The 19952-nt window shown below is 58.5% G+C and overlaps 1 protein-coding gene across 1 annotated transcript; it reads right to left on the reverse strand.

Moving 5' to 3' along the window:
• Positions 1 to 3286: 3286 nt before the first annotated feature.
• Positions 3287 to 18175, reverse strand: MCM2 (minichromosome maintenance complex component 2). The gene is made up of 16 exons (XM_040995317.1): positions 18089 to 18175; positions 17486 to 17715; positions 15446 to 15621; positions 15105 to 15365; positions 14291 to 14510; positions 13845 to 14052; positions 12602 to 12736; positions 12184 to 12375; positions 8882 to 8975; positions 7906 to 8156; positions 7659 to 7785; positions 7203 to 7315; positions 6219 to 6467; positions 4669 to 4851; positions 4377 to 4532; positions 3287 to 4026 (listed from the first exon to the last, which is right to left on the reverse strand). Exons 1-16 carry the CDS (start codon positions 18092 to 18094, stop codon positions 3916 to 3918), a joined length of 2712 nt encoding a protein of 903 aa, XP_040851251.1. The 5' UTR covers positions 18095 to 18175; the 3' UTR covers positions 3287 to 3915.
• Positions 18176 to 19952: the final 1777 nt, after the last annotated feature.

Genomic DNA, 19952 nt, shown 5'->3' on the forward strand with positions numbered 1-19952 from the left:
TGTGCCGATCCGGAGACAGGAGCCAGGAACCTCCTGCAGGTCTCCCACGTGGGTGCAGGGTCCCAAGGCTTTGGCCCGTCCTCGACTGCTTTCCCAGGCCACAAGTAGGGAGCTGGATGGGAAGCAGGGCCTCCAGGAGTAGAACTGATGCCCATATGGGATCCTGGCATGTTTAAGGCAAGGACTTTACCTGCTAGGCCACTGCGCTGGGACCGCTCCCCCCTCTTTCTTACTCTGCCTTTCATATACATAAATCTTATTTTTTTGTTTTATTCCTTTTTAAATTTTTAATTTTTTAAATAAATAAATCTTAAAAACAAATAAGTAACTAAATAAGCAAAATATCACACACACACAAAACCCAGGCAATGAGAATCCAGTGCTGGTAGACAGTGGGAGTGCTCCCGGTCAGCTTCTAGAAGCAATGAACTCACACGCAGGTGAATCATGGGAAATGGCTCCAGGGAACAGGAGGGCCCGTGGAGGGTGTGAAATGCTGGAAGCCAGGAGCAGGGCCGTGCGCTGCTCGCAGGGTCACAGTCTACGGCAGCCAGCCATCGGTCTGAGCCATTAGACACGAGTGACAACACCAGCCCTCAAAGCTCGCGGGACGCAGCCGGCAGAGCCACAAATATATTTACTTTTAACAAAGACATTAAAGATAAATGAACCGAGCATTCCATTTAAGAAGCTTTAGACACACACACACACAATAAACAATTAATTTCATTATTGTTAAAAACTGATTGTGAAAAGCCTATTGGATGGATCAAGAAAGCAAACCTTTAGCATTAAGGAAAAAAAAAAACCAACAGGTATAAGTAAATGAAGAAAGGAACAAAAGTACAAACAACATTTAAAAAGTATAAGCTGAACTTGACGCATCATTTATCATTAAAACCTGAACCTTCAAAATGGACACAGCATTCCCATCAAACGTCAAGACCTCAAGTAATGATTTTTAAATTTTATCACATAAAACTTTAATTACATTTTCCAAGAGCTTTTTACAGTAGTTTTATGAACTTAATTTCATTTAAATTTATCTATTTTTTTTTAAATTGAAAAGGCAGGGCCCGGCACAGTGGCCTAGCGGCTAAGGTCCTGACTTTGAACGTGCCGGGATCCCATATGGGCGCCGGTTCTAATCCCAGCAGCCCCACTTCCCATGCAGCTCCCTGCTTGTGGCCTGGGAAAGCAGTCGAAGATGGCCCAAAGCCTTGGGACCTGCACCCGAGTGGGATACACAGAGGAAACTTCTGGCTCCTGTCTCCGGATTAGCTCAGTTCTAGCCGTTACAACCGCTTGGGGAGTGAGCCATCAGATAGAAGATCTTCTATCTCTCCTCCTCTCTGTATATCTGCCTTTCCAATAAAAATAAATAAATCTTTTAAAAAAAGAATGGACAGAGAAAGCGTAGCTCCCTGTCCACACCAGCGTCAGCCCGTGGCGTGGAAGGCGGGACCCCTTCTGCAGCACAGCCTGTGGGCACTGTCGTACAGGTGTCCAGCTGAGGCCGACTCCTGGGGACAGAGTCCAGAACGGGTTGCCCAGAGATGGTGAGGGGTTTGAGACAGGGAGTGTGTGGGGAGGTACATTTTAGGATGGATGACATCCAACTCCGAATGTGAAAGAACCAACGACTGACGGGATGTGTCAATTCTCTCAAGAAACCTCTTACAAAAGCAAAAAATAAGCACACATTCTATATTCAACATGTATGCACTTCTGTATCTGCATACAGTCATATAGTATATTTAAAAAACTTACACACTTGAGAGCTCACCATGGCGCAGTAGGTTAAGCTGTCATCTGGGTGCTGGTTTGAGTCCTACGGCTCCGCTGCCAAGCCAGCTTCCTGCCAACGTGCCTGGGGAAGCAGCAGAGGATGGCCCAGGCACTTGGACTTACCACTCGGTGGGAGATCAAGGTCCTAGCTACAGCCATCTGGGGATTGGACAGGCAGATCTGTCTCTCCTCCTAATCCTGCTTTCCAAATAAATGAGATCAGTCTCTTTACAAGAATAAATTACTATGGATTAAACATGATCTGGTTCCCTTAACGCAGCCTTCTGTTGAGGTGAGGGAAGGGCGGACGGAGGTGATTTACCTGTGGTGTGTGGGAGGTGGTAGCATGCCCTGTGGGAAGGCAGTTCTAAGCACTGCTTGCTAGGCTGTTCGCTCTGTATCTACCGACCCCTGCTGCACCCCCAGACTCGGCGGCCAGGTGAACCAGGGTGGCCCCCCGATCTAGGACTGCAACCTCCATAAGCTGGAACCACCCTGCCTTCCCAGGGGGCTCTTCTCAGCTATTGTAGCTGCAGCCATAAAGTCAGGGCAGGTGTCTGGCAGAGGAGAGGGGCCAATGTTGCGGCTAGTCTTCAGTCTGGCCCAAACACAGCCTTGCGGCCATGAGGGGAGCAAAATCAGAAAACCGAAGATCTTTCTCTGAAGTCTTTCAAAAATCAGTCAGTCTGCTAACAACGCTCCTAGTTCTTCCCGCTGAAGAGCGTACCCGGTCACCGGCAGCACGGCTTCCCCTGCGAGCTTCCCCTGCCCCGGCCCCTTGTTCACCACCCAACCTTGTCCAAAACACTCGCAAGACACACCACCATCCGCTCTCCTCCCTTCCCGGCACCAGCCCGTCCTTCCGCCTCCCTCTCCCTGAACAAGGTGCATCTGTCGCCCTCTCCGGCACTGCTGGGACACTGGGAATGGGCTCCTCCAGGAAGCGGGCTATCCCCCCTAGTCCACACACACACACACACACACACACACAGTCGACCAGCACTGGGAATGGGCTCCTCCAGGAAGCGGGCTATCCCCCCTAGTACATACGTGCGCACACACACACACACACACACACACACACACACACACACACACAGTCGACCAGCAGGCAGGTCACCCACCCCCACTCCTGCCACGCATGCACATGTACACACACACACCCGCCTACCAGGGATCCCACTCAGACGTTACAGGTCACACTGCCAGAATGCAGCGCACACACACACATGCACACACACGCACACCCGCCTACCAGGGATCCCACTCAGTCCTTACAGGCCAGACTGCCAGACTGCAGCACGCACACACACACACTGCCAGACTGCAGCTCCCAAGGAAGGCCCACATTATTTTTCATTTCGACACCTTCACAACAAAACCACATTTCCTAACCTGACCTACTTCCGACAGAAACCTGAGGCACAAGATGGAAAAGGCCTGGCAAGCAAGCCCGGGGTAGGACAGAGGGCTGAGGCCCGACAGACTCCAGCGTTTGCACTTCCAACAACTTTATTAAAAATCCAAAGTCTAGAAGTAAAACTTGACTGTACAAACAGGCGCGTGAGGAGGAAACGGGCACACAGCAGTGCACGGAGGAGCCGGCGATGGTGCCGGACAGCTGCGTGGGAACAGATGACCCTCAGGGCCCACACACAACGCCCAGGGCTGCCCCAACTTGGGGAAGTCAGCCCCATCACCCCAAAGGGCAAGTGCTCGTGGCCAGGGGACCCCTCCCGGCACTCCGGAGGAACCTGCGGGCTGAGCAGTGAGAAAGGAGACACTTGCCCCCGGCTCCGTGGCTGAAAGTGGCAACAGCAACATCCACATGGGGACGCCCTGCTGACCCAAGGTGCCAGGTGAAGACAAACCAGCTGTTGAGCAGCTGGAGGAAAAAGCCAAAGCCTGTGCACCCAGAGGTGAGAGAAGCAGGAGGTGAAGCCAAAGGATTCAATACCTTCCTTCCGGGACACGGCCCCGAGCCCAGGAGACCAGCTGCAGCCGCGGGCCGGGCAGGCCTGAGCCGCAGCGCTCTGGGTTGAAGCCTGCACACGGGACAGAGCGACGGGGCGCTCGGCCCGGCTTCCCCACGCCAGGCCCGGGGAGTCTCTGCACCCAGGCAGGGCCTCAGAACTGCTGCAGGATCATCTTCCGCTTCCCATCGTGGCTGAACTTGTTCATCCTGAAGAGCTCGCTGTCGTAGAAGGCCGCGAGGTTGTGGATGTTGATCTGGCGAGCCTGGAGGTGCGGACAGCGAGTGAGCCGGGCTCCCCGGAGCTCCTGCTGTCACCGCGGGCAGGCACGGACAGAGGCCTAGGGGCTGGCGCTGGGGGCCAGGCTTCGACCTCCGCCCCCGCCCACAGCTGTGAGGGGCGAGCCATGTGGCTGCCCGTGCCTTTCTCCAACTCTTCAAAACAAGGTGACAAGATCAAGACTCACCTGCCATCGGATGACACGCACGTGGACTGTGAACGCTCAATCCACTGCTGTCCCAGGGGCTGGCCCACCTAACGACCCCCCACACGGTGTGGGCGCCCTCAGCTTCCAGAGCAGCACACCCTGACCGTCTCCACCATCCGTGCCCGTACCTTGTCCACCAAGTCCTTCTCAGGGACCTCGATGGTGTCCTGCTGGGCCCCGAAGCGGTTCCGCTGATAGGTCACCTGCTCTGCCACCAGCTGCTTCAGTATGAAGAGCAGCAGCTCGTTGTTATCGCGCCGGAAGGAGAGATAGCGAGCAAAAGTCTGCAGGAGAAAGGACAGTCAGGTACCCTCCCCGAGAGTCCAGTGCAGGCGGGGTGCAGCCAGACACACCCCCACAAGAGTCCAGGGCGAACGGGGTGCAGCCAGACACCCGCCCAGAGCCCAGTGCGCCCCCCACCTTCCGCATGCTGCGCATGACGCTGAACTTCTGCGTGTCGATGAAGCTCTCCAGCATCACGCGGATGGCCATGTTCACGTCGTCCTCTATCACGTAGTCCCGCAGGTGGATGCGCGCGTGGGCCTCGGCCATGCGGATCATGGACTCGATGTGACGCACTGTGATGGGGATGCTTCCCGTGGCCTGCGGGGCAGCAGAGGGTCAGGCCCTCTCGGGCAGGAAGGGGAGGCGCGGGAGCCCCGAGGGGAGGAACTCTCAGCAGCCAGAACCAAGCCAGCTCACGCAACGGGTAAAGTGGCAGGTGAACTGTAACCTTCTGGTTCCTTTCCCCTCTCTTTATAGGTTGTTTTTTACTTGACAGGCAGAGTTAGAGACACACATGGCTATCTTCCATCTGCTAGTTCACTCTCTAAATGGTCACAACATCCAGAACTGAGCCGATCCGAAGCCACAAGCCAGGAACTTCTTCCCGGTCTCCAGTGTGGGTGCAGGGCCAAGGATGTGGGCCATCCTCCAGTGCTTTCCCAGGCATAAGCAGGGAGCTGGATCAGAAGTGGAGCAACCAGGACGTGAACTGGTGCCCACCTGGGATGCCAACCCCGCAGCAGGAGGCTTATCCTGCCACACCATGGTGCTGGCTGCTGGGTTCTTTTGCAAAGAACAGAAAGGTGCATGGGCCATGCTGCCTACTTGCAGTGTGTCACAATTGCGCCTGGGCAGTTCTTCTCCCCCGCTGACCACTAAGCAGCTCAGAGCTGGTCATGTTTGTGGCCAGCTGTACTTCTTACTGCCACATACTGAACACTGCATGACCCAGGGCCATGGGGGTGAGGGGGAAGAGTCAGTCTATGCAAACTCAGGTAAATAAACCATTGCCTTGAGAAGGGGTGGGCAAGACAGGGCCAGCCGGAGGGATCTGCAGCACAGCTCCTGTGTGCCACCCTGAGATTCTTGTTCCAAGGGTGGCACTGTGGCCAGACAGGACGGGGGACACCCACATTCTATGATCAGAGTGCCAGGCTCAAGCTCTGATTCTAGTTTCCTACTAATGCACGCTGTGGGAGGCAGCAGGTGACGGCTCCAACACCTAGGTCCCTGACGCTAAGTCAGAGCCGTTGCTCGGGTCCTGGGCTCCAGGCTTGGCCCTCGTCCAGCCCCAGCACTGTGGGCACTTGGAAGCAGAAGGAACAGCTCTGTCCGGCTCTCTTTCTAACCTTTTAAAAGACTGGCCCTGACTCCATGTCAGACAAACACACGCACCCCTAGGAGTCCCCTAGCACACGGCAAGGCGGATGCTGTGGTCTAGCAGTTGGCCCCCCACCCCCGTGGCAGACCTTTGGGGTGCAGGAGGTTAGAACGTGGGGCTCCCTCAGCCAGCTGTCCGCGTGCTGTCACCACAGGTAGGTCCCAGTGTCGGGCACCAACACCAGACAACCCGAGTGTCATTTCCCAGTCTTCCTGCCCTGCACGCTGGGGGCTGACTGCCTGCCATGTGCTGACCACAAGTCCCACCCTGCACGCCCCAGTGCCCTCAGCCCAGCAGCCCTCACCATGGACTCTCGGCGCAGGTCGCTGTACATCTTGGCCACCTTGTCCTGGTCCATCTGGTTGAGCTTGGGGTGGACCTTCTCCTTGGCGTAGATGATGTACTTCCGGAGGACCTCTTGCGGCAGCGGCTCCACGCCGTACGTGTTGGGCAGGGCAGGCTCTGGTGTGGTCCCACCTGCCAGCCCCTCGTCCTTGTTGCTGGGGTGGTGTCTGACGTGGCTGCCGACCACAAAGCGGGCCAACATCTCATCCTATGGTGAGCAGGAAGGGCCGGTCAGCCCGGGGAACTGCAGCGTGCCATTCGGGAGACTGGCACTCTTGCCAAGGACGTGTCCCTCCACCGTGTCCAGGCACCTGGCACACACTGCTAAGTGTGTCAAGGCCAGTAGGGCGTGACGAATGATTTCAAACTTTCAGGACAGAAAGCAATGCATGCCAACAAGACAAATAGGGAGGTGAATCTGAGGGACCCATGGCATCTCAGCTGAGTGTCCAGCAGATACACAGGGCGCACCAGCATGGCACCCCAGGAGGGCGAGGCCTGGAGAGCAGCAGAGGAAGCAGGCGGGTCCAAGTGGGGGTAAGGAGCAAGCGCACTGACCACCAGGGGAGCCCAGACGGAGGTCACAGGCCCAGGACAGGGACTCCAGTCACAGCTGAAAGCTGCAAGTGGCTGCTAAATGGCTACGCTCCCATGCGGAGGGTCAACAGGTGTGAGGAGGGGGCACGAGCAGAAGCCAAGAGACCAGCGCAGCAGCACAGTCCCTCGGACCGGAAGCACTGGGGAGCATGTGGCCTTAGGCAGGGCCAGGACTGGCTGGAAGAGTTAAGCTGATCAGACTGGAAGGGTGGTTAGGACGGGACTTTGGGACATGAGACAAGGCTGAGAGAGCAAGCCTGGAGAGCTGGAGAGCAGGCCAAGGCCTGCCCCTGTCACACTGCACAGCTCACACGAGGACCCCAAACCCTGCAGCAGGGGGCTGTACCTGGACTGGGTCCACTGTGTCCCTCACAACACACAAGATGTCAAAACGGGAAATGATGGGCTCCGTGAGGTCCACGTTCTCTGAGAAGGTCAGCGAGGGGTCGTAGCGTCCTCCTGAAACACCAAGGCACCCCATGTCAGGGCTGCCACACCAGCCTCTCTCCTCTGCCTTGGGCAGCCCCCCCGACCCAGGCTGCAGCAGAGCTAACAGGAGATGGGGCATTAGGAGAATGACACTGGATGGCCTCGCAGCACCTGCTAGCCATTGGGCACAGCACATTCGCCCCCGAGCTCTGCTTGGAACAGCCTCATTTCAGCAGAAGCTCAACAGGCTCACTCCCAGGCCCACGCTGCCCCAGGGTGGACCATGCACATCCTGTGAGAACATTCAAAGTCCCAGGTGTCCCCCAGTCTGACCTCGTCCCCCCCGACTGCTTCCCAGGCTCGCTGTGGGTACCTATGGGATTGGCAGCGGCGATGACGGTACAACGGGCCTGCAAGGAGGTGACGATGCCGGCCTTGGAGATGGAGATGCTTTGCTGTTCCATAGCCTCGTGGATGCTGGTTCTGTCCTGGTCGTTCATCTGCCAGAGCCAAGCACCCATCAGCAAGACCCCGCCTCTTCCTGTCTCAGGAGGGCCCGAGCTCTCTCCACTGGCCTTCTCTTCCCCACGCAGGCCACCCCGTGTCACCCAGGGACCCACCTTGTCAAACTCATCGATGAGACACACCCCCCTGTCAGCCAGAACCAGGGCCCCGGCCTCCAGGGTCCACTCCCTGCTGACCGGGTGCCGCTGGACGTAGGCCGTGAGGCCCACAGCCGACGCGCCCTGGCCAGTGGTGAAGATGGCCCGGCTGGACACTTTCTCGATGTATTTCAGGAACTGAGACTTTGCCGTGCCGGGGTCTCCACACAGCAGCACGTTGATGTCACCTCGCACCTTATGCTTGCCACCTGGTTGGGGCAACAAAGAAAGGGTGGTGAGGAGTTGGGTGGGGGACCAGCAGGTTCCAGACTCAGTCTGTTTATGAGCAATGGCAAAGGCCCAGCCTCTCTTAACAGGGAGGCACTGCCCGACGCCAGCAGTCACCCCAGCCTGATACCTGCCCCAGAGGAACATGCCCACAGGTGCAGCATAGCCAAGGCCTCCTTAGTGAATGTGGAAAACCTCAAGTATCTTCAGGCTCCCCACAGGAGTGAACAATGCCACACGGGTCATGACGTGACGGCTTAGAGTAGACCCGCTCTGCACACGGGCAGGCCGCGGAGAGGGGCAGGTCGGCGGGGATGCTGGGGGTCGGTGGGCCATGGGGCATATGTACAGGGAAGCCAGGCTTTGCACACACCAACACACACACTCATCTGACTGGCCCCTACAGCTGCGAGGGCAGTGTGTGCTGATGGCACCCTCATCCACGGTAAGTATTTCGGTGTTACTCTTGTAGCTAACACTTAACACAAGAGAAGCAAAAGCAGGTTTGCTCCAAGCACCAAGGCCGGCAGCCATGGGTCGGTTCCTGACAGGGAGCAGGTCAAATCCAGCCCGACATCCCTGACCAGGTCTTGCTCCCCAGTACCCAGCGGACCTCCCATCACCACCACACTGGCTCCCCAAAGACCTGGGGAGAGACAAGCTGCCACCACCCAGGAGAGGAACAGGTGTGCCCACGGCTGCTCACCTGGGTTTTTGGGCTCCCCTCCAAACAAAGCCAGGGCCAGGCCTCTCTTGATGTCCTCATGGCCGTAGATGGAAGGGGCGATACTGGCAAAGATCTGAGGAAAGGGAGGCGGCGGGTGTGAGCGGACACAGGGACGCCCCAGCTCGAAGGCACTTGCCCACCCAGCTGCGGTCCCAGCAGGCCTGCCCGACTCGGCCTTTCCCGAGACCCACAGAACTCCAGGGCTTTCTTTCTTCACGTTCACATCTCACAAAGTGATTTCCCCAAGATCACAGATCAGGAGTGGAAGCGAGACAAGAGCCCCAGCCAGAGCAGTGCCCTGTGTGGAAGAGACAGCAGGTGTCACCGTGCCCGCCGCCTTGCCCGGGGGCAGGGGGTAACCAGCCCAGCCCTTAGAGGCAGGCGCCAGGCGAGCAAGACCCACTATGTCCTGGAGCCGTGTCCTCCAGGAGGCTGAGACCAGTAAGTCTCGGGGACAGTTCTGGAGCGTGTCAGAGAGAAAATGTAAACTCCGGGTCGATTTCAGAGACAGACTTAGTGACATCAAAGAAAACTCTCGCTTGGAGGAACTGCATAGCTGTACTGCTTAAAACCCTCAGTGCCAGCTGCCTTGCCCACCCCGCCCCGGTCCTGCAGGGGCAATGCTAAGGCTCCCTGTTTCCCTCCTAACTGGACAGAATGAGAAGCCTGGGCAGGTGGGCTCCGGAGCAGGAAGCTGGCACTGGCCCTGACAAGGTGGCCCACCCCGTCTGCCGACACACTTCACGTACTCTTAAGATCAGAGCAGCCTGCAGTAGCTTCTGCCAGAAGGGCAAAAAAGTGACCCCAAGACAGCCAGGGTCCCATCAACAGAAGTCAGGAAGACAGATCCCTGCTGACACGACAGTCTCTCGGGAGGCGGCTGCAGATCAGCCCAGGGTTCCCAAGACCAGCAAATGGAGAGGAATTAGAACACTCCCATTCGTGCCACCAGGCTCCTCCTGGTGGGATGCACAGCTCGCAGAGAGGCTCCTTGCCCAGGACCTTCCTCCGAGTCTCCCATGTGGGTACAGGGTCCCAAGGCTTTGGGCCATCCTCTGCTGCCTTCCCACAGGCCACAGGCAGGAAGCTAGGTGGGAAATGGAGCAGCTGGAATATGAACCAGTGCCCATATGGGATCCCAGCACATACAGGGCGAGGACTTTAGCCACTAGGCTACCACATTGGACCCAGAAAATTTTAAAGGGAGGTGAACCAGCAGGTGGAATCATCTTCTTTCTCTGCTTCTCAAAACCCCCCAGCGTGTGGCGTTGCTATAGCAGCACATCGTGCACTCAGCCCTGTCGTCACAATATCTCACACACACTTACACACACAAGTTTTCTGTGACGGCAAGCTCTCCGGGCCGAGTTAAGTGGCAACTGGATGAAGCAGCTGCGGGACACAGGGTAGGGAATGCAGTCTCTGGAGCCACACTGGCCATGTGACCACTGCCAGTTTATTTACACCCATGTGCTGCCCACACCAATGCAGCGTCTGGCAGGCCTCCCTGGGTGACTGCAGGGAGCAAATGCGCCAGGGTTCATGCTACCCGCTGTGCCCTCTGCCATGGACCCGGCTCATCAGGAGAATTAACAGGTTTGCCCCAAGCTGATGGGTGGGACAGAAGCAAATGGCAGATCCTCCAGGAGTCACTGTTTTCTAAACATCATTTCATTTCAGCCTCCAACACCCCTGGGTTCATGCCACTCTACAGAGAAGCCAGGCTCGGGTCCCACCATGTCACCTGGATGACAGAGGTATGACTGGACCCAAAGCTCATGCCCCAAATGGCTTAGGCTGGGTTCCCCAAAGCCCCTCAGGCACTCCCTGCATGGACACCGAGAGTCCAAGATGGGATCCGCAGGCTGTACAGGCATGTTCCAAACCTCCCTACAGCAGCTTTGGCAGTTCTGACTTCTCTACCAACTGGAAGCCGTCAGCAGTCACCACAGCCAGGGACCACTCATACTGGCTGTCTTTTTTTTTTTAGAGATGTAAGTAATTTACTTGAAAGGCAGAGCCAAGGGACCTGGGACAGTGGACAGCTGTGCCCTCAGGAAGAGAAGCAAGGAGAGTACATGCATGTGGAGGGAAGCCAACAAGCAGACACAAGGCACAGGAACTGGGACAGGCAGGGCTGTGCGTGGGTGCCAAGGGTCACCCTGGGCCACTGCACTCAGGACCAGTGAGGCGCTCTGCAGCCTGGGCAGAGACTCAGCTAGTCACTACAGCCTTCACTCACCAGCCGGGCTGACCCTGTCCCTGGGGGGCTCACACCCACCTCAAAAGACACAACTCGGTTAGCAAGCCCATGGGAAAGTGGAGCCCTCAGCACCTGCTTCTTTGGCCCGAGTGGAAGCAAGAGTGGCGTGCCTGCTCTGCGTGGAGGAGCCAGGGCACAGGGTGTAGCAGTAAGCCACCCATGGTGACACTGGCATCCCACACCCTGCATCGGAGTGCCAGTATGGGTCTTAATCCGCTTCCAACCCAACTCCCTGCTGCTGTACTGGGAGAGCAGTGGGAGACGGCCCAGGGTGTGGGCCCTGCACCTGTGGAGGCTGGGATGGAGGTCTTGCCTCCTGGACCCACCCTGGCTGCTGCAGCATTAAGGAGAGCTAGCGGATAGAAGATCTGTCTCCTTGCCTTACAAATACAGAAATAAATCTTTAAAAATAATAATAATAATAATAAAATAAAAAATCCAGCAACAAAACCCAACAGAAAAATGAGTGGATAAAGACAAAAGGAAAGAATACGAGATGAGAATAAGGAGCCATGTGTGAGCAGGAAGGAGTCCAGACCGGAAGTCTGACAGAGAAATCCAACACCCCCAACCCCGTGAAATGCCTACGTGAAGACACTACCACAAAGCCACGTGGGGAGCCTTCCCGCCAGAGCAATCAACAGCCATGGGTCAGGGCGGGTTGCCAGGGCAGGTCCACGAGCCAGGGTCACTCTGCCACTCGGCCTCCACCTTCACCCGGGGCCAAGGTGGAGCTGTCCGCTGGGGCGGCGGAAAAGCCAAGGCTTACCCATATGCAAGGGCCAGCAGGTGGCCTCAGCTCCCAGCTCACACACCACAGAGCCAGAGCAGGGACACCCCATCCCAGGGGTACCCCATCCCCAAAGCCCACATGCAAGAACCACCCCACGGGCACAGGCAGTGATGGAGCCTCAGGCTGTGAATTACAGTAAGAAAGTCGCCTGGTTCCTAAGCAGGAAGTCAGCAGCGAGGACCCTGCAGCCACCGCTCCCCAGCAGCCCCGGCCCCTTCCACCTGCCTTCTCCCCAATCTGCTGGTCCTTCGACAGGCTCGTGATCATCTTCACGTCCTCGTCCGTCAGCTCCCCCACGGCGACCTTGTTGTCCTTCTTGGCCACATGGTTGGCCAGGATGACAGTGGCAAAGACGGGAAAGCCGTTGGCGGTGTTGAGGGAGCCGTCGTAGTTGTTGTGGTAGATGCCCGTCAGCTCCTAGAACAGCAGAGGGCGGAAGTCAGGGGCCAAGCGGGAGCTAGGTCCGGCTGCCTTGATCCGCTTTCCTCCCACTTCTCGTCCTCCCCCCTACGCTTGGGCAGCCGGCAAAACCAAAGGAAAACCACGGTAGCCCCAGCCGAGCCCCCAAGGAAGAGCTCTTTGTCCAGTTCTCAGCCAGGTGCCCCTGCTCCCTTCCCGCCCCCACGCGAGTGCTTCCACGTACGATCTCGTCTCCCGGCTTGCAGCTGTCCACCAGGTCAGCCAGGAGGATGGCGTCCTTGGAGCGGGGCAGCCGGCCAGCTGCCACCTTGCCTGGGCTCTCCTGAATGCGGATGCGCTGGTAGTTCTGATAGACGGTCTGTGAAGGACACACAGAGGCTCGGCCGCCCTTCCCTGGCTCCACTGTAGGTCACTGACCTTGACCTCAGGCCCACAAACAGAGATGACAACGGCAGAAAGGAGCTCGCCATGCCCCAGGTCAGGGACAGGCAGACCCAGCCCTAGCCAGCGCCACCCTGCAACGCCTTCTTCCTGCTGCCCTCAAGCACCTGTAAGATGCCACACAGAAGAGCCACGGTGAGCCAGGCTGCTGGGGTTCAAATCCTGGCTGTGATCTGGAGCACGTGACATATGGGAATGCTGGTGCTGTGGCAGCAAGGTCACAGTGACTCAATAAAGCCACAGACCCGGCATCCAGCCCAGCCCTTGGTGCACAGCAGCTAAGCGGCAGCTGATAATAGCGGCATTCTATACTGGAGGTCCAGTTTGAGTCCCCGGTTCTCTCAACATGCCTGGGAAGTAAGTGGACCTGTGCCGCTCGTGGGAAATCGGGAAGGCGTCCCCGGCTTCCGGCTTTGGCCTGGCTCAGAGCGAATGCTCCCTCTCTGTTCTGCTACTGTTGTCAATTTCCTATCCATTACCTCGCCACTGAATCAAAGACAATGAGTGTGGGCACACACTCCAGTTCAAAATGTCCCAGCTGCTCCTCTTCCAGCCCAGCTTCCTGACAGTGAAATGGAACAGAGCAATGCAAGTTGGTCCAAGTGGGACCCTGCCACCTGTCGTGGGAGACCCGGATGAAGCCCCAGGCTCCCGGCTTCAGCCTCACCTATTTCTGGCCATAGCAGACATCTGGGGAAGCGAACAAGCAGACAGAAGACCTCTCGGTAACTCAAATAAATAAAATCTGGCTTCCCTGTGGCCCAGCCACAGCCACTGTGGCCATTTAGGGGAGTGAACCAGCAGATGGAAGAAAACCCTGTGTTTTCCTCTCTAACTCTGCCCTTCGAATAAACAAATGACTAAAAAGGAAATTTTGTCTGCATTCTTGCTAACAGCACGTGGGCCAAACCAAACCGCTGACCCGACAGACATGGGTCCACCAGGCTCCCTGCTGCCCGCAGCTGTGCGTGCCCGACTTGCACAAGCCCGAGGACGGTCAGCCGCTGCAGCCTGGGCGCGCTCACCTCTTCCATGTTGACCTCGAAGGGGCCAGCAGACTGACACTCGGGGCAGGAGCCCGGCTTCACCTCCTGGTTCTGGGACTGGCAGAAGGGCCCCAGGACGAAGTTGCACTTGTTGCAGTTGTACTTGACCATGCTGAGCTGGGGCAGGACGCCTGTGCAGCTGGTCACCACCCCACTGGTGCGGATCAGCTGGTTCAAGTGCAGCTGCCTGTGGAGGAAGACAGGGAAACACCAGAGGCTGAGCAGGCTGCTCGGCTCCTGCGGGGCCCGGGTTGCCCAGCAGGACTCGATCACACAATCCGGGAGGGGGCCAGGCTCGGGACCCACCCCAAGATGCTCCCGCACAACCAGAGCTCCGCTGGCATGAGGCCCTTCCCAGCCACACCCTACCCACCCGCACAGCCACCTTTCTGCAGCATCTGAGCTCTAAGGCCCCTCGGCCTCACCTGAGCGAGCGCAGCTCCTCCACCAGAGGGAGGTGGGAGATGCGCACGTGGATGTGGCTGGCGATGCGGTCATACTTGGGGTACATGGCCAGCACCACCTCCAGGGCAGCCTCATCGAAGATCTGCAGCAGCTCGGCCGGCGCCTCGGGCAGGAAGTAAGCCAGCACGTGCTCCCGGGCCGCCAGGTCCTCGTAGTTCACCACCAGGCTTTCCCGGTTCTCTGGGGGCCAGAGCGTGAGCATCAGTACTGGCTGCCGTAGGCCGAGGAGGTCACTCCCGCCTCACGAGGAAGCAGGGGATCGATGCAGCCCAACCCAGAAACACAGGCACACGTCGCTACTTTCCAATCAAGGCAGCAGCCCACACTTCCACATGAAACCTGCCCACTTTAAAGCCTATCAAAATCCACCTTGGTGGGGATAGCAGAGTACCGCAGCTTAAACTGCCACCCGTGACTCCCTGCATTCTCTACAGAAGTGCCAGCGGCCCTGTCTGGGAAAGCAGCGCAAGACAGCCCGGGTGTGTGGGCCCCTGTCACCCGCATGGGAGACTCAGATGGAGTTCCAGGCCCCTGGCACTAGCCATTGTGACCATTTGGGGAGCGCTCCTGTGAGTGGAAGCGCTCTCCCAGTGTCACTGCACCTTTCAGATACTCAGAGCGGAACCCAGCTGGCTGGTCCCGGCACAGCCAGGAGTCCCACTGCAGACCCTGGACACCTGTGTCTCTCTGAAGGCCGCCGGACATTCCCCGCAGCTTGCTAAGGCCAACACGATGACCCTACCAGGGAGATGGCAGGGGGTGCAGGAGCCCCACCTTTGCACATGTCGCTGATGCGTTCTTTGAAGACGTTGTGGCCGTGGCTGTCCACGTGCGTGCGCAGGAAGTTCTTGAAGCGGTGGTGGATCTCCAGCCGCGGGCCGGCCATGCTCACCCACTCACGCACCGAGTGGCCCTTGAGGTCCTCCAGGTTCTCGATGCTCTCAATCATCTCCTCGTCCTCCTCGCCGTCCTCCGTGGCCCGCTCCACCTGCCGGCGCTTGCGGGTGGGCCGCTCCTCGTCCTCCTCGTCGCTGTCTGCAAACGAGGGGAGGTCTTTCCTGGTATCTCCTTCCAGCCTCCCCAGGCCCCCTTGGCAGGCATGTATCCAAACCTACCGTACAGGAGCCCACGGCGCATGCGGCCCAGGCCCCGGCCGGCCTCCCGGTCACGCTGTCGCATGACCCGTTCGGCCGCCTCCCTCTGACTGGCCGTCAGCTCCTCCACGTCCTCGTCATCCAGCGCCAGTCCCTCGGCCTCGTAGGTGTCCAGTTCTGGGATGGCACGGTAGTCCCTGCGAAGGTCCACAGGGAGTGCAGTTAATACCGAGGAGAAAACCCACCCGGGAGCCCTGGCCTACACGGGTCAGACACCTGGAGGGCTCTACAGTGCATGGTTTGTCCACACTGTGGAGCGGAAGTCAGCCTGCAGACAGAAACACGCTCACTCAGAGCAACTATGCCGCCCCATGCAGGACACCACGGGGCAGGTGGCTCTGAACATCCAACAGGAAGGAGCCCTGACGGTTTCAAGCTTCCCAGTGCCACTGACCTCTCCCTGCTTCTCTCTGATCCTGTCACCCTCGGGCTCCCCGATGCCGAGCAAGGGCTTGCGCTGCCTCTGAGACGGCCACACACTCGCTGCCCCCGCCAGCAAGACCACCAGGGCTCCCTTCCCCGGTGGCCATCCACCAGCCCTGGTAGTCCCGACCCCACGATGCCACCCCAAGACATTCCCCTCCAATCCTTTCGCTGGGTTTTTTTGGGCAGTCAGTGCTGTCAAACAACCAATCACATCCCCTCCATCACTGCACCCGAACGAAGGACCCAGCGCCAGTAAATCTGTGAGCTGGTCAGGGTCAGAACTGTCCGGCTGCGAGGCTCAGTCCACACAAAAGACCCCCAGGGAGTTCACGTGTGTCTGTGTGACTTCACCGAATCTTAAAACCCTCGCACCTCAAAAGCGTAAAAGAATGACAATGGCAAGCCATGGGTTAAGGACGTCTCTTCTCCTCTCTGTATATCTACCTTTCCATTAAAAATAAATAAAAAAATAAATAAATAAAATAAAACCCTAGAGCCAGTGCACAGGTTAGCCCTCAGCCTGTGGTGCCAACATCCTGTTTGGGCACCAGCCGTTCCCAGCTGTTCCACTTCCTCACGGCTGAGAAAGCAGCAGAGGATGGTTCAAGCGCTTGGGAACCTGCACCCACATGGGCGACCTCGAAGCAGCTCCTGCCTTTGGATCAGCTCAGCTCCAGTGCTGTGGCCATTTGGGGAGTGAACCAGAGGATGGCAGAGCTTGCTCCCTCTCCCTTCCAAGTTGAATGAATATGTCTTCATTAAAAATTTAATAATAGGGCCCAGTGGTGTGGCCTAGAGCCTAAAGTCCTCGCCTTGAACGCGCCAGGATCCCATATGGGCGCCAGGTCTAATCCCGGCAGCTCCACTTCCCATCCAGCTCCCTGCTTGTGGCCTGGGAAAGCAGTCGAGGACGGCCCAAAGCTTTGGGACCCTGCACCTGTGTGGGAGACCCGGAAGAAGTTCCTGGATCCTGGCTTCGGACCGGCATAGCACTGGCTGTTGCGTTTACTTGGGGAGTGAATCATCGGACAGAAGATCTTCCTCTCTGTCTCTCCTCCTCTCTGTATATCTGACTTCGTAATAAAAATAAATCTTTAAAAAAAATTTAATAACAAAAACCCAAACATCCTCATCAAAAAACAGGCAAAGGAACTGAACAAGAGATACAAACAGCCAATCAACACACAGAAAGGCACTCACGGCATCAGTAATCAGGGAAATGGTCAGTGAAGCCCAAGGATGGACCAAGCCACATCCACTAGGATAACTCACACATTCCACTCATCACCCTAATCACATATAAACCTATTTATTCGGCTAGTCGTGGAACACCAGGCTCACAGTCTCCATCATTCTGGGTTGGCAGCCCTCCTGGAGCCCTGGGGGGTAGCTGCTCCCAAGGGCCTTGAGACCCTGTCCTTCCAGGACCTGTGTTGGGGTGTGCCACCCCCACAGACCCCGGACCAAGCCGCACCCAAACCACCTGCCCCCACGTCTCCCAAAGGCAAGATGCCTGTGCGCTCTGCAAAGCTCTCTGCCCCAGGAGAAAAAGTCCAGGCCCTTGGACCAAAGTACCTCTCCATGCCCTCCCCAATAAGCTCCTCGCCGTCCTCCTCCTCCTCCAGGGGCCCCTCGGTTCCCAGCAGCCCCTCAGACTCATCCTCGAAGGGAGGAAGGTCGCGGCCGGGGCTGGAGGTCAGGGCGTCGGTGCGCCGGGAGCTCCGGCCGGGGCTGGAGGTGAGCGGATCGTTGCTTCGGCGCCGGCGGGCCGGGCTGGACGCCACGGTGAAGGACTCGGAAGATTCCTGCAAGAGAAGACGGAGGCAGTGCGTGAGGCCCGACCTCGCCTCCGTCCTTCCTGCCCCCGCCGAGCACCGGGGACCGCCCGCCAACACCCGGTAACCCCCGCTTCCAGCAAGATCTTTGCACCTGAGGCTCCAGGGGAACCCGGAAGGTGAGAAATAAAGAAACGACAGCGGCGGGGCGGAAACCACCACGCGGACTCGATTCGGCGGATCCTGCCCCACCGACGCAAGTCAGCGCACACACGGGCGGCGCTCAGCGCGCCCCCAACGAGCGCGCCCCCGACCCCGGCCGGGCGCCGGGGACCCAGGGGAGCGCGCAGACGCCGCATCCCGACCCCGCCGGGGCCCCGCGCGCCCCGCACTGCGAGCTCACCGCCATGGCCGCACCGCGTCTTCCCCTCCACTCCTGCAGCAAACCAGTTTTCGCGCGAAAAGTGGCTCACGTGACCCGGCAGAGCCCGGGAAGCGTCCGGAAAGAGGCGACGTCATGACGTCGACCTCAGAGCGGCGCGTGGCGCCACGCCCCCTCTCGGCAGGGCACCCAGGGGGCGGGCCAGAGTTCGGCCCCGCCCACACCGCTCTACCCGGTGATCCCATAGGGCCGACCAGAGTCTGTCCCCGCCCAACCCGCTCTCGGCTCCGCCTCCCGGGAGAAGTCCTGAAGGCTGGAGACGCTGCTGGGCCTAGCGAGGGGCAGCGCCACCTGCTGGCCACACCGTCTGAGTTTTGCTGCGGCCATTTTGCGGAGGAAGCGAGCGTGGCCTAGAACCTGGTGTTCTGAGGCTTCGTGACTGTCCCCACACTAACCATGCTGGCCCTGTGATAGGGGAGACCCGCGTAGTAAGTGGACACTTGGCTCCCTGCGCCCACAAACGTTGGTCCCTCACTTCATCACCATGATAACTCTCCATCACAAACCAAGAGGCCAACCCCGGGCATGGTCATCCACTCCTGTGACCGGACAGCCGTGTGACTTCGCTGATACCATCCCACCTCGTGGCTCTGGGATGGCTATCAGGGAGCCCACGGCGAGTCACAGGGCCAGCCTGGCCCCGGGAGGCGTGGGCTGGCTCCCTCAGCCCCTGCGGTAGGACGGGGACCACAGCCGCGAATGGCAGCACCGACACAACCCTTGCTCCCCGCTTCCCTCCCGCCAACTGGTCCCAGCCGCGGTCCAGACTGGGAAAAAACCAAGTCCCCGCATGAGGGTGGTGGTCTCCGCTCCCAGCCTCCTCACGGTTAGAACACAGATGCTTCCAGCCCAGCTAGGCAGGCACGGGTGTGTAATTTGGAGCGTGGAGGGAGCGGCGGTAATAACTGGGTGTCAGGATTGCCCAGATGGCTGTCCTCAGGACCCTGATGTGAGGGTTGGAGGTCATGGTGGACAGCTAGCTGCTCCTCAAGAAAGCCTGGAACAGGTGATGGGACGGGGAGCCTGCCAGATGCGGCTTGGTGGAGCCCAGGAACAGGTGCATGGAGAAAGAGGAGGGGGTGGAGAGAAGATGAGGACCCCGAGTCCGTGGGGCCTCACCAAGTGAGGGGGACAATGACAGGAGCAATCAGGGAAGGCTTCCCAGAGGAAGCTGCCCGATGGAAGGAGTACGTCCCAAACGCTGGGCCTCAGGGTGCCCTGCCGTCAACAGTGAGCAAGGTGGCTAATGACCACTCCGGCAGCGTTGTTAGGGTTTGGGGCGGGCGTCCAGACGACGCCCAGTAAAATGCTGGTCCGCCCTGACGGAGAAGGTCGAGGGGGCGAGGCACGCGGGGCAGACGCGTCCTTCACAGGAGGGCTTTGCGTCCCTCTGCCTCCCTGCCCAGGTGACACGCAGGTGGCCATTGCGGGTTGCCCCGCAGGCGGGAGGCACGCGACGGGGAGGATCCTTGAGACTCCGCCCCGGACAGTCAGGCCCGCCTGCTGGGCGCCGGTCTCCCAGATCAGTTCAGTAGCCCAGCTGCTGACACCTGGAAAGTGCCAGAAGTGGAGGGTGGCAAGAGGTGGAGCATCCATGACTCGAGTCCGCTCAAGTGGACCGCTTTTCGGTGAGAAACGCACCCGACTTCTTCCGCACGCAGCGGGGGCGTGCTGTCTCTTTAAGAGGTCAGCAGCTCGCCCCACCCCCTTGGAAATATGATTGGTCTCTTCGGTTTCCCTTTCGGCGAAGATCCTTTCCTATAGGCTACTGCGGTTGTGGGGGCGGGCCTAGGTGGCACTAGTAGGGACAGTGGTTGTTTTGCAG

Source organism: Ochotona curzoniae, unplaced genomic scaffold (assembly GCF_017591425.1).
Source record: "Ochotona curzoniae isolate NIBS_2020 unplaced genomic scaffold, NIBS_Ocur_1.0 contig_908, whole genome shotgun sequence".
In the NCBI taxonomy this organism is placed as follows: domain Eukaryota; kingdom Metazoa; phylum Chordata; class Mammalia; order Lagomorpha; family Ochotonidae; genus Ochotona; species Ochotona curzoniae.

Coding starts and splice junctions, on each gene's coding strand:
- MCM2 (XM_040995317.1), bottom strand. Junction 6,468..7,202: donor ACACAGTGGACCCAGTCCAG/GTACAGCCCCCT, acceptor TGCTCACCATAG/GATGAGATGTTGGCCCGCTT. Junction 4,533..4,668: donor TCATGCGCAGCATGCGGAAG/GTGGGGGGCGCA, acceptor TTTCTCCTGCAG/ACTTTTGCTCGCTATCTCTC.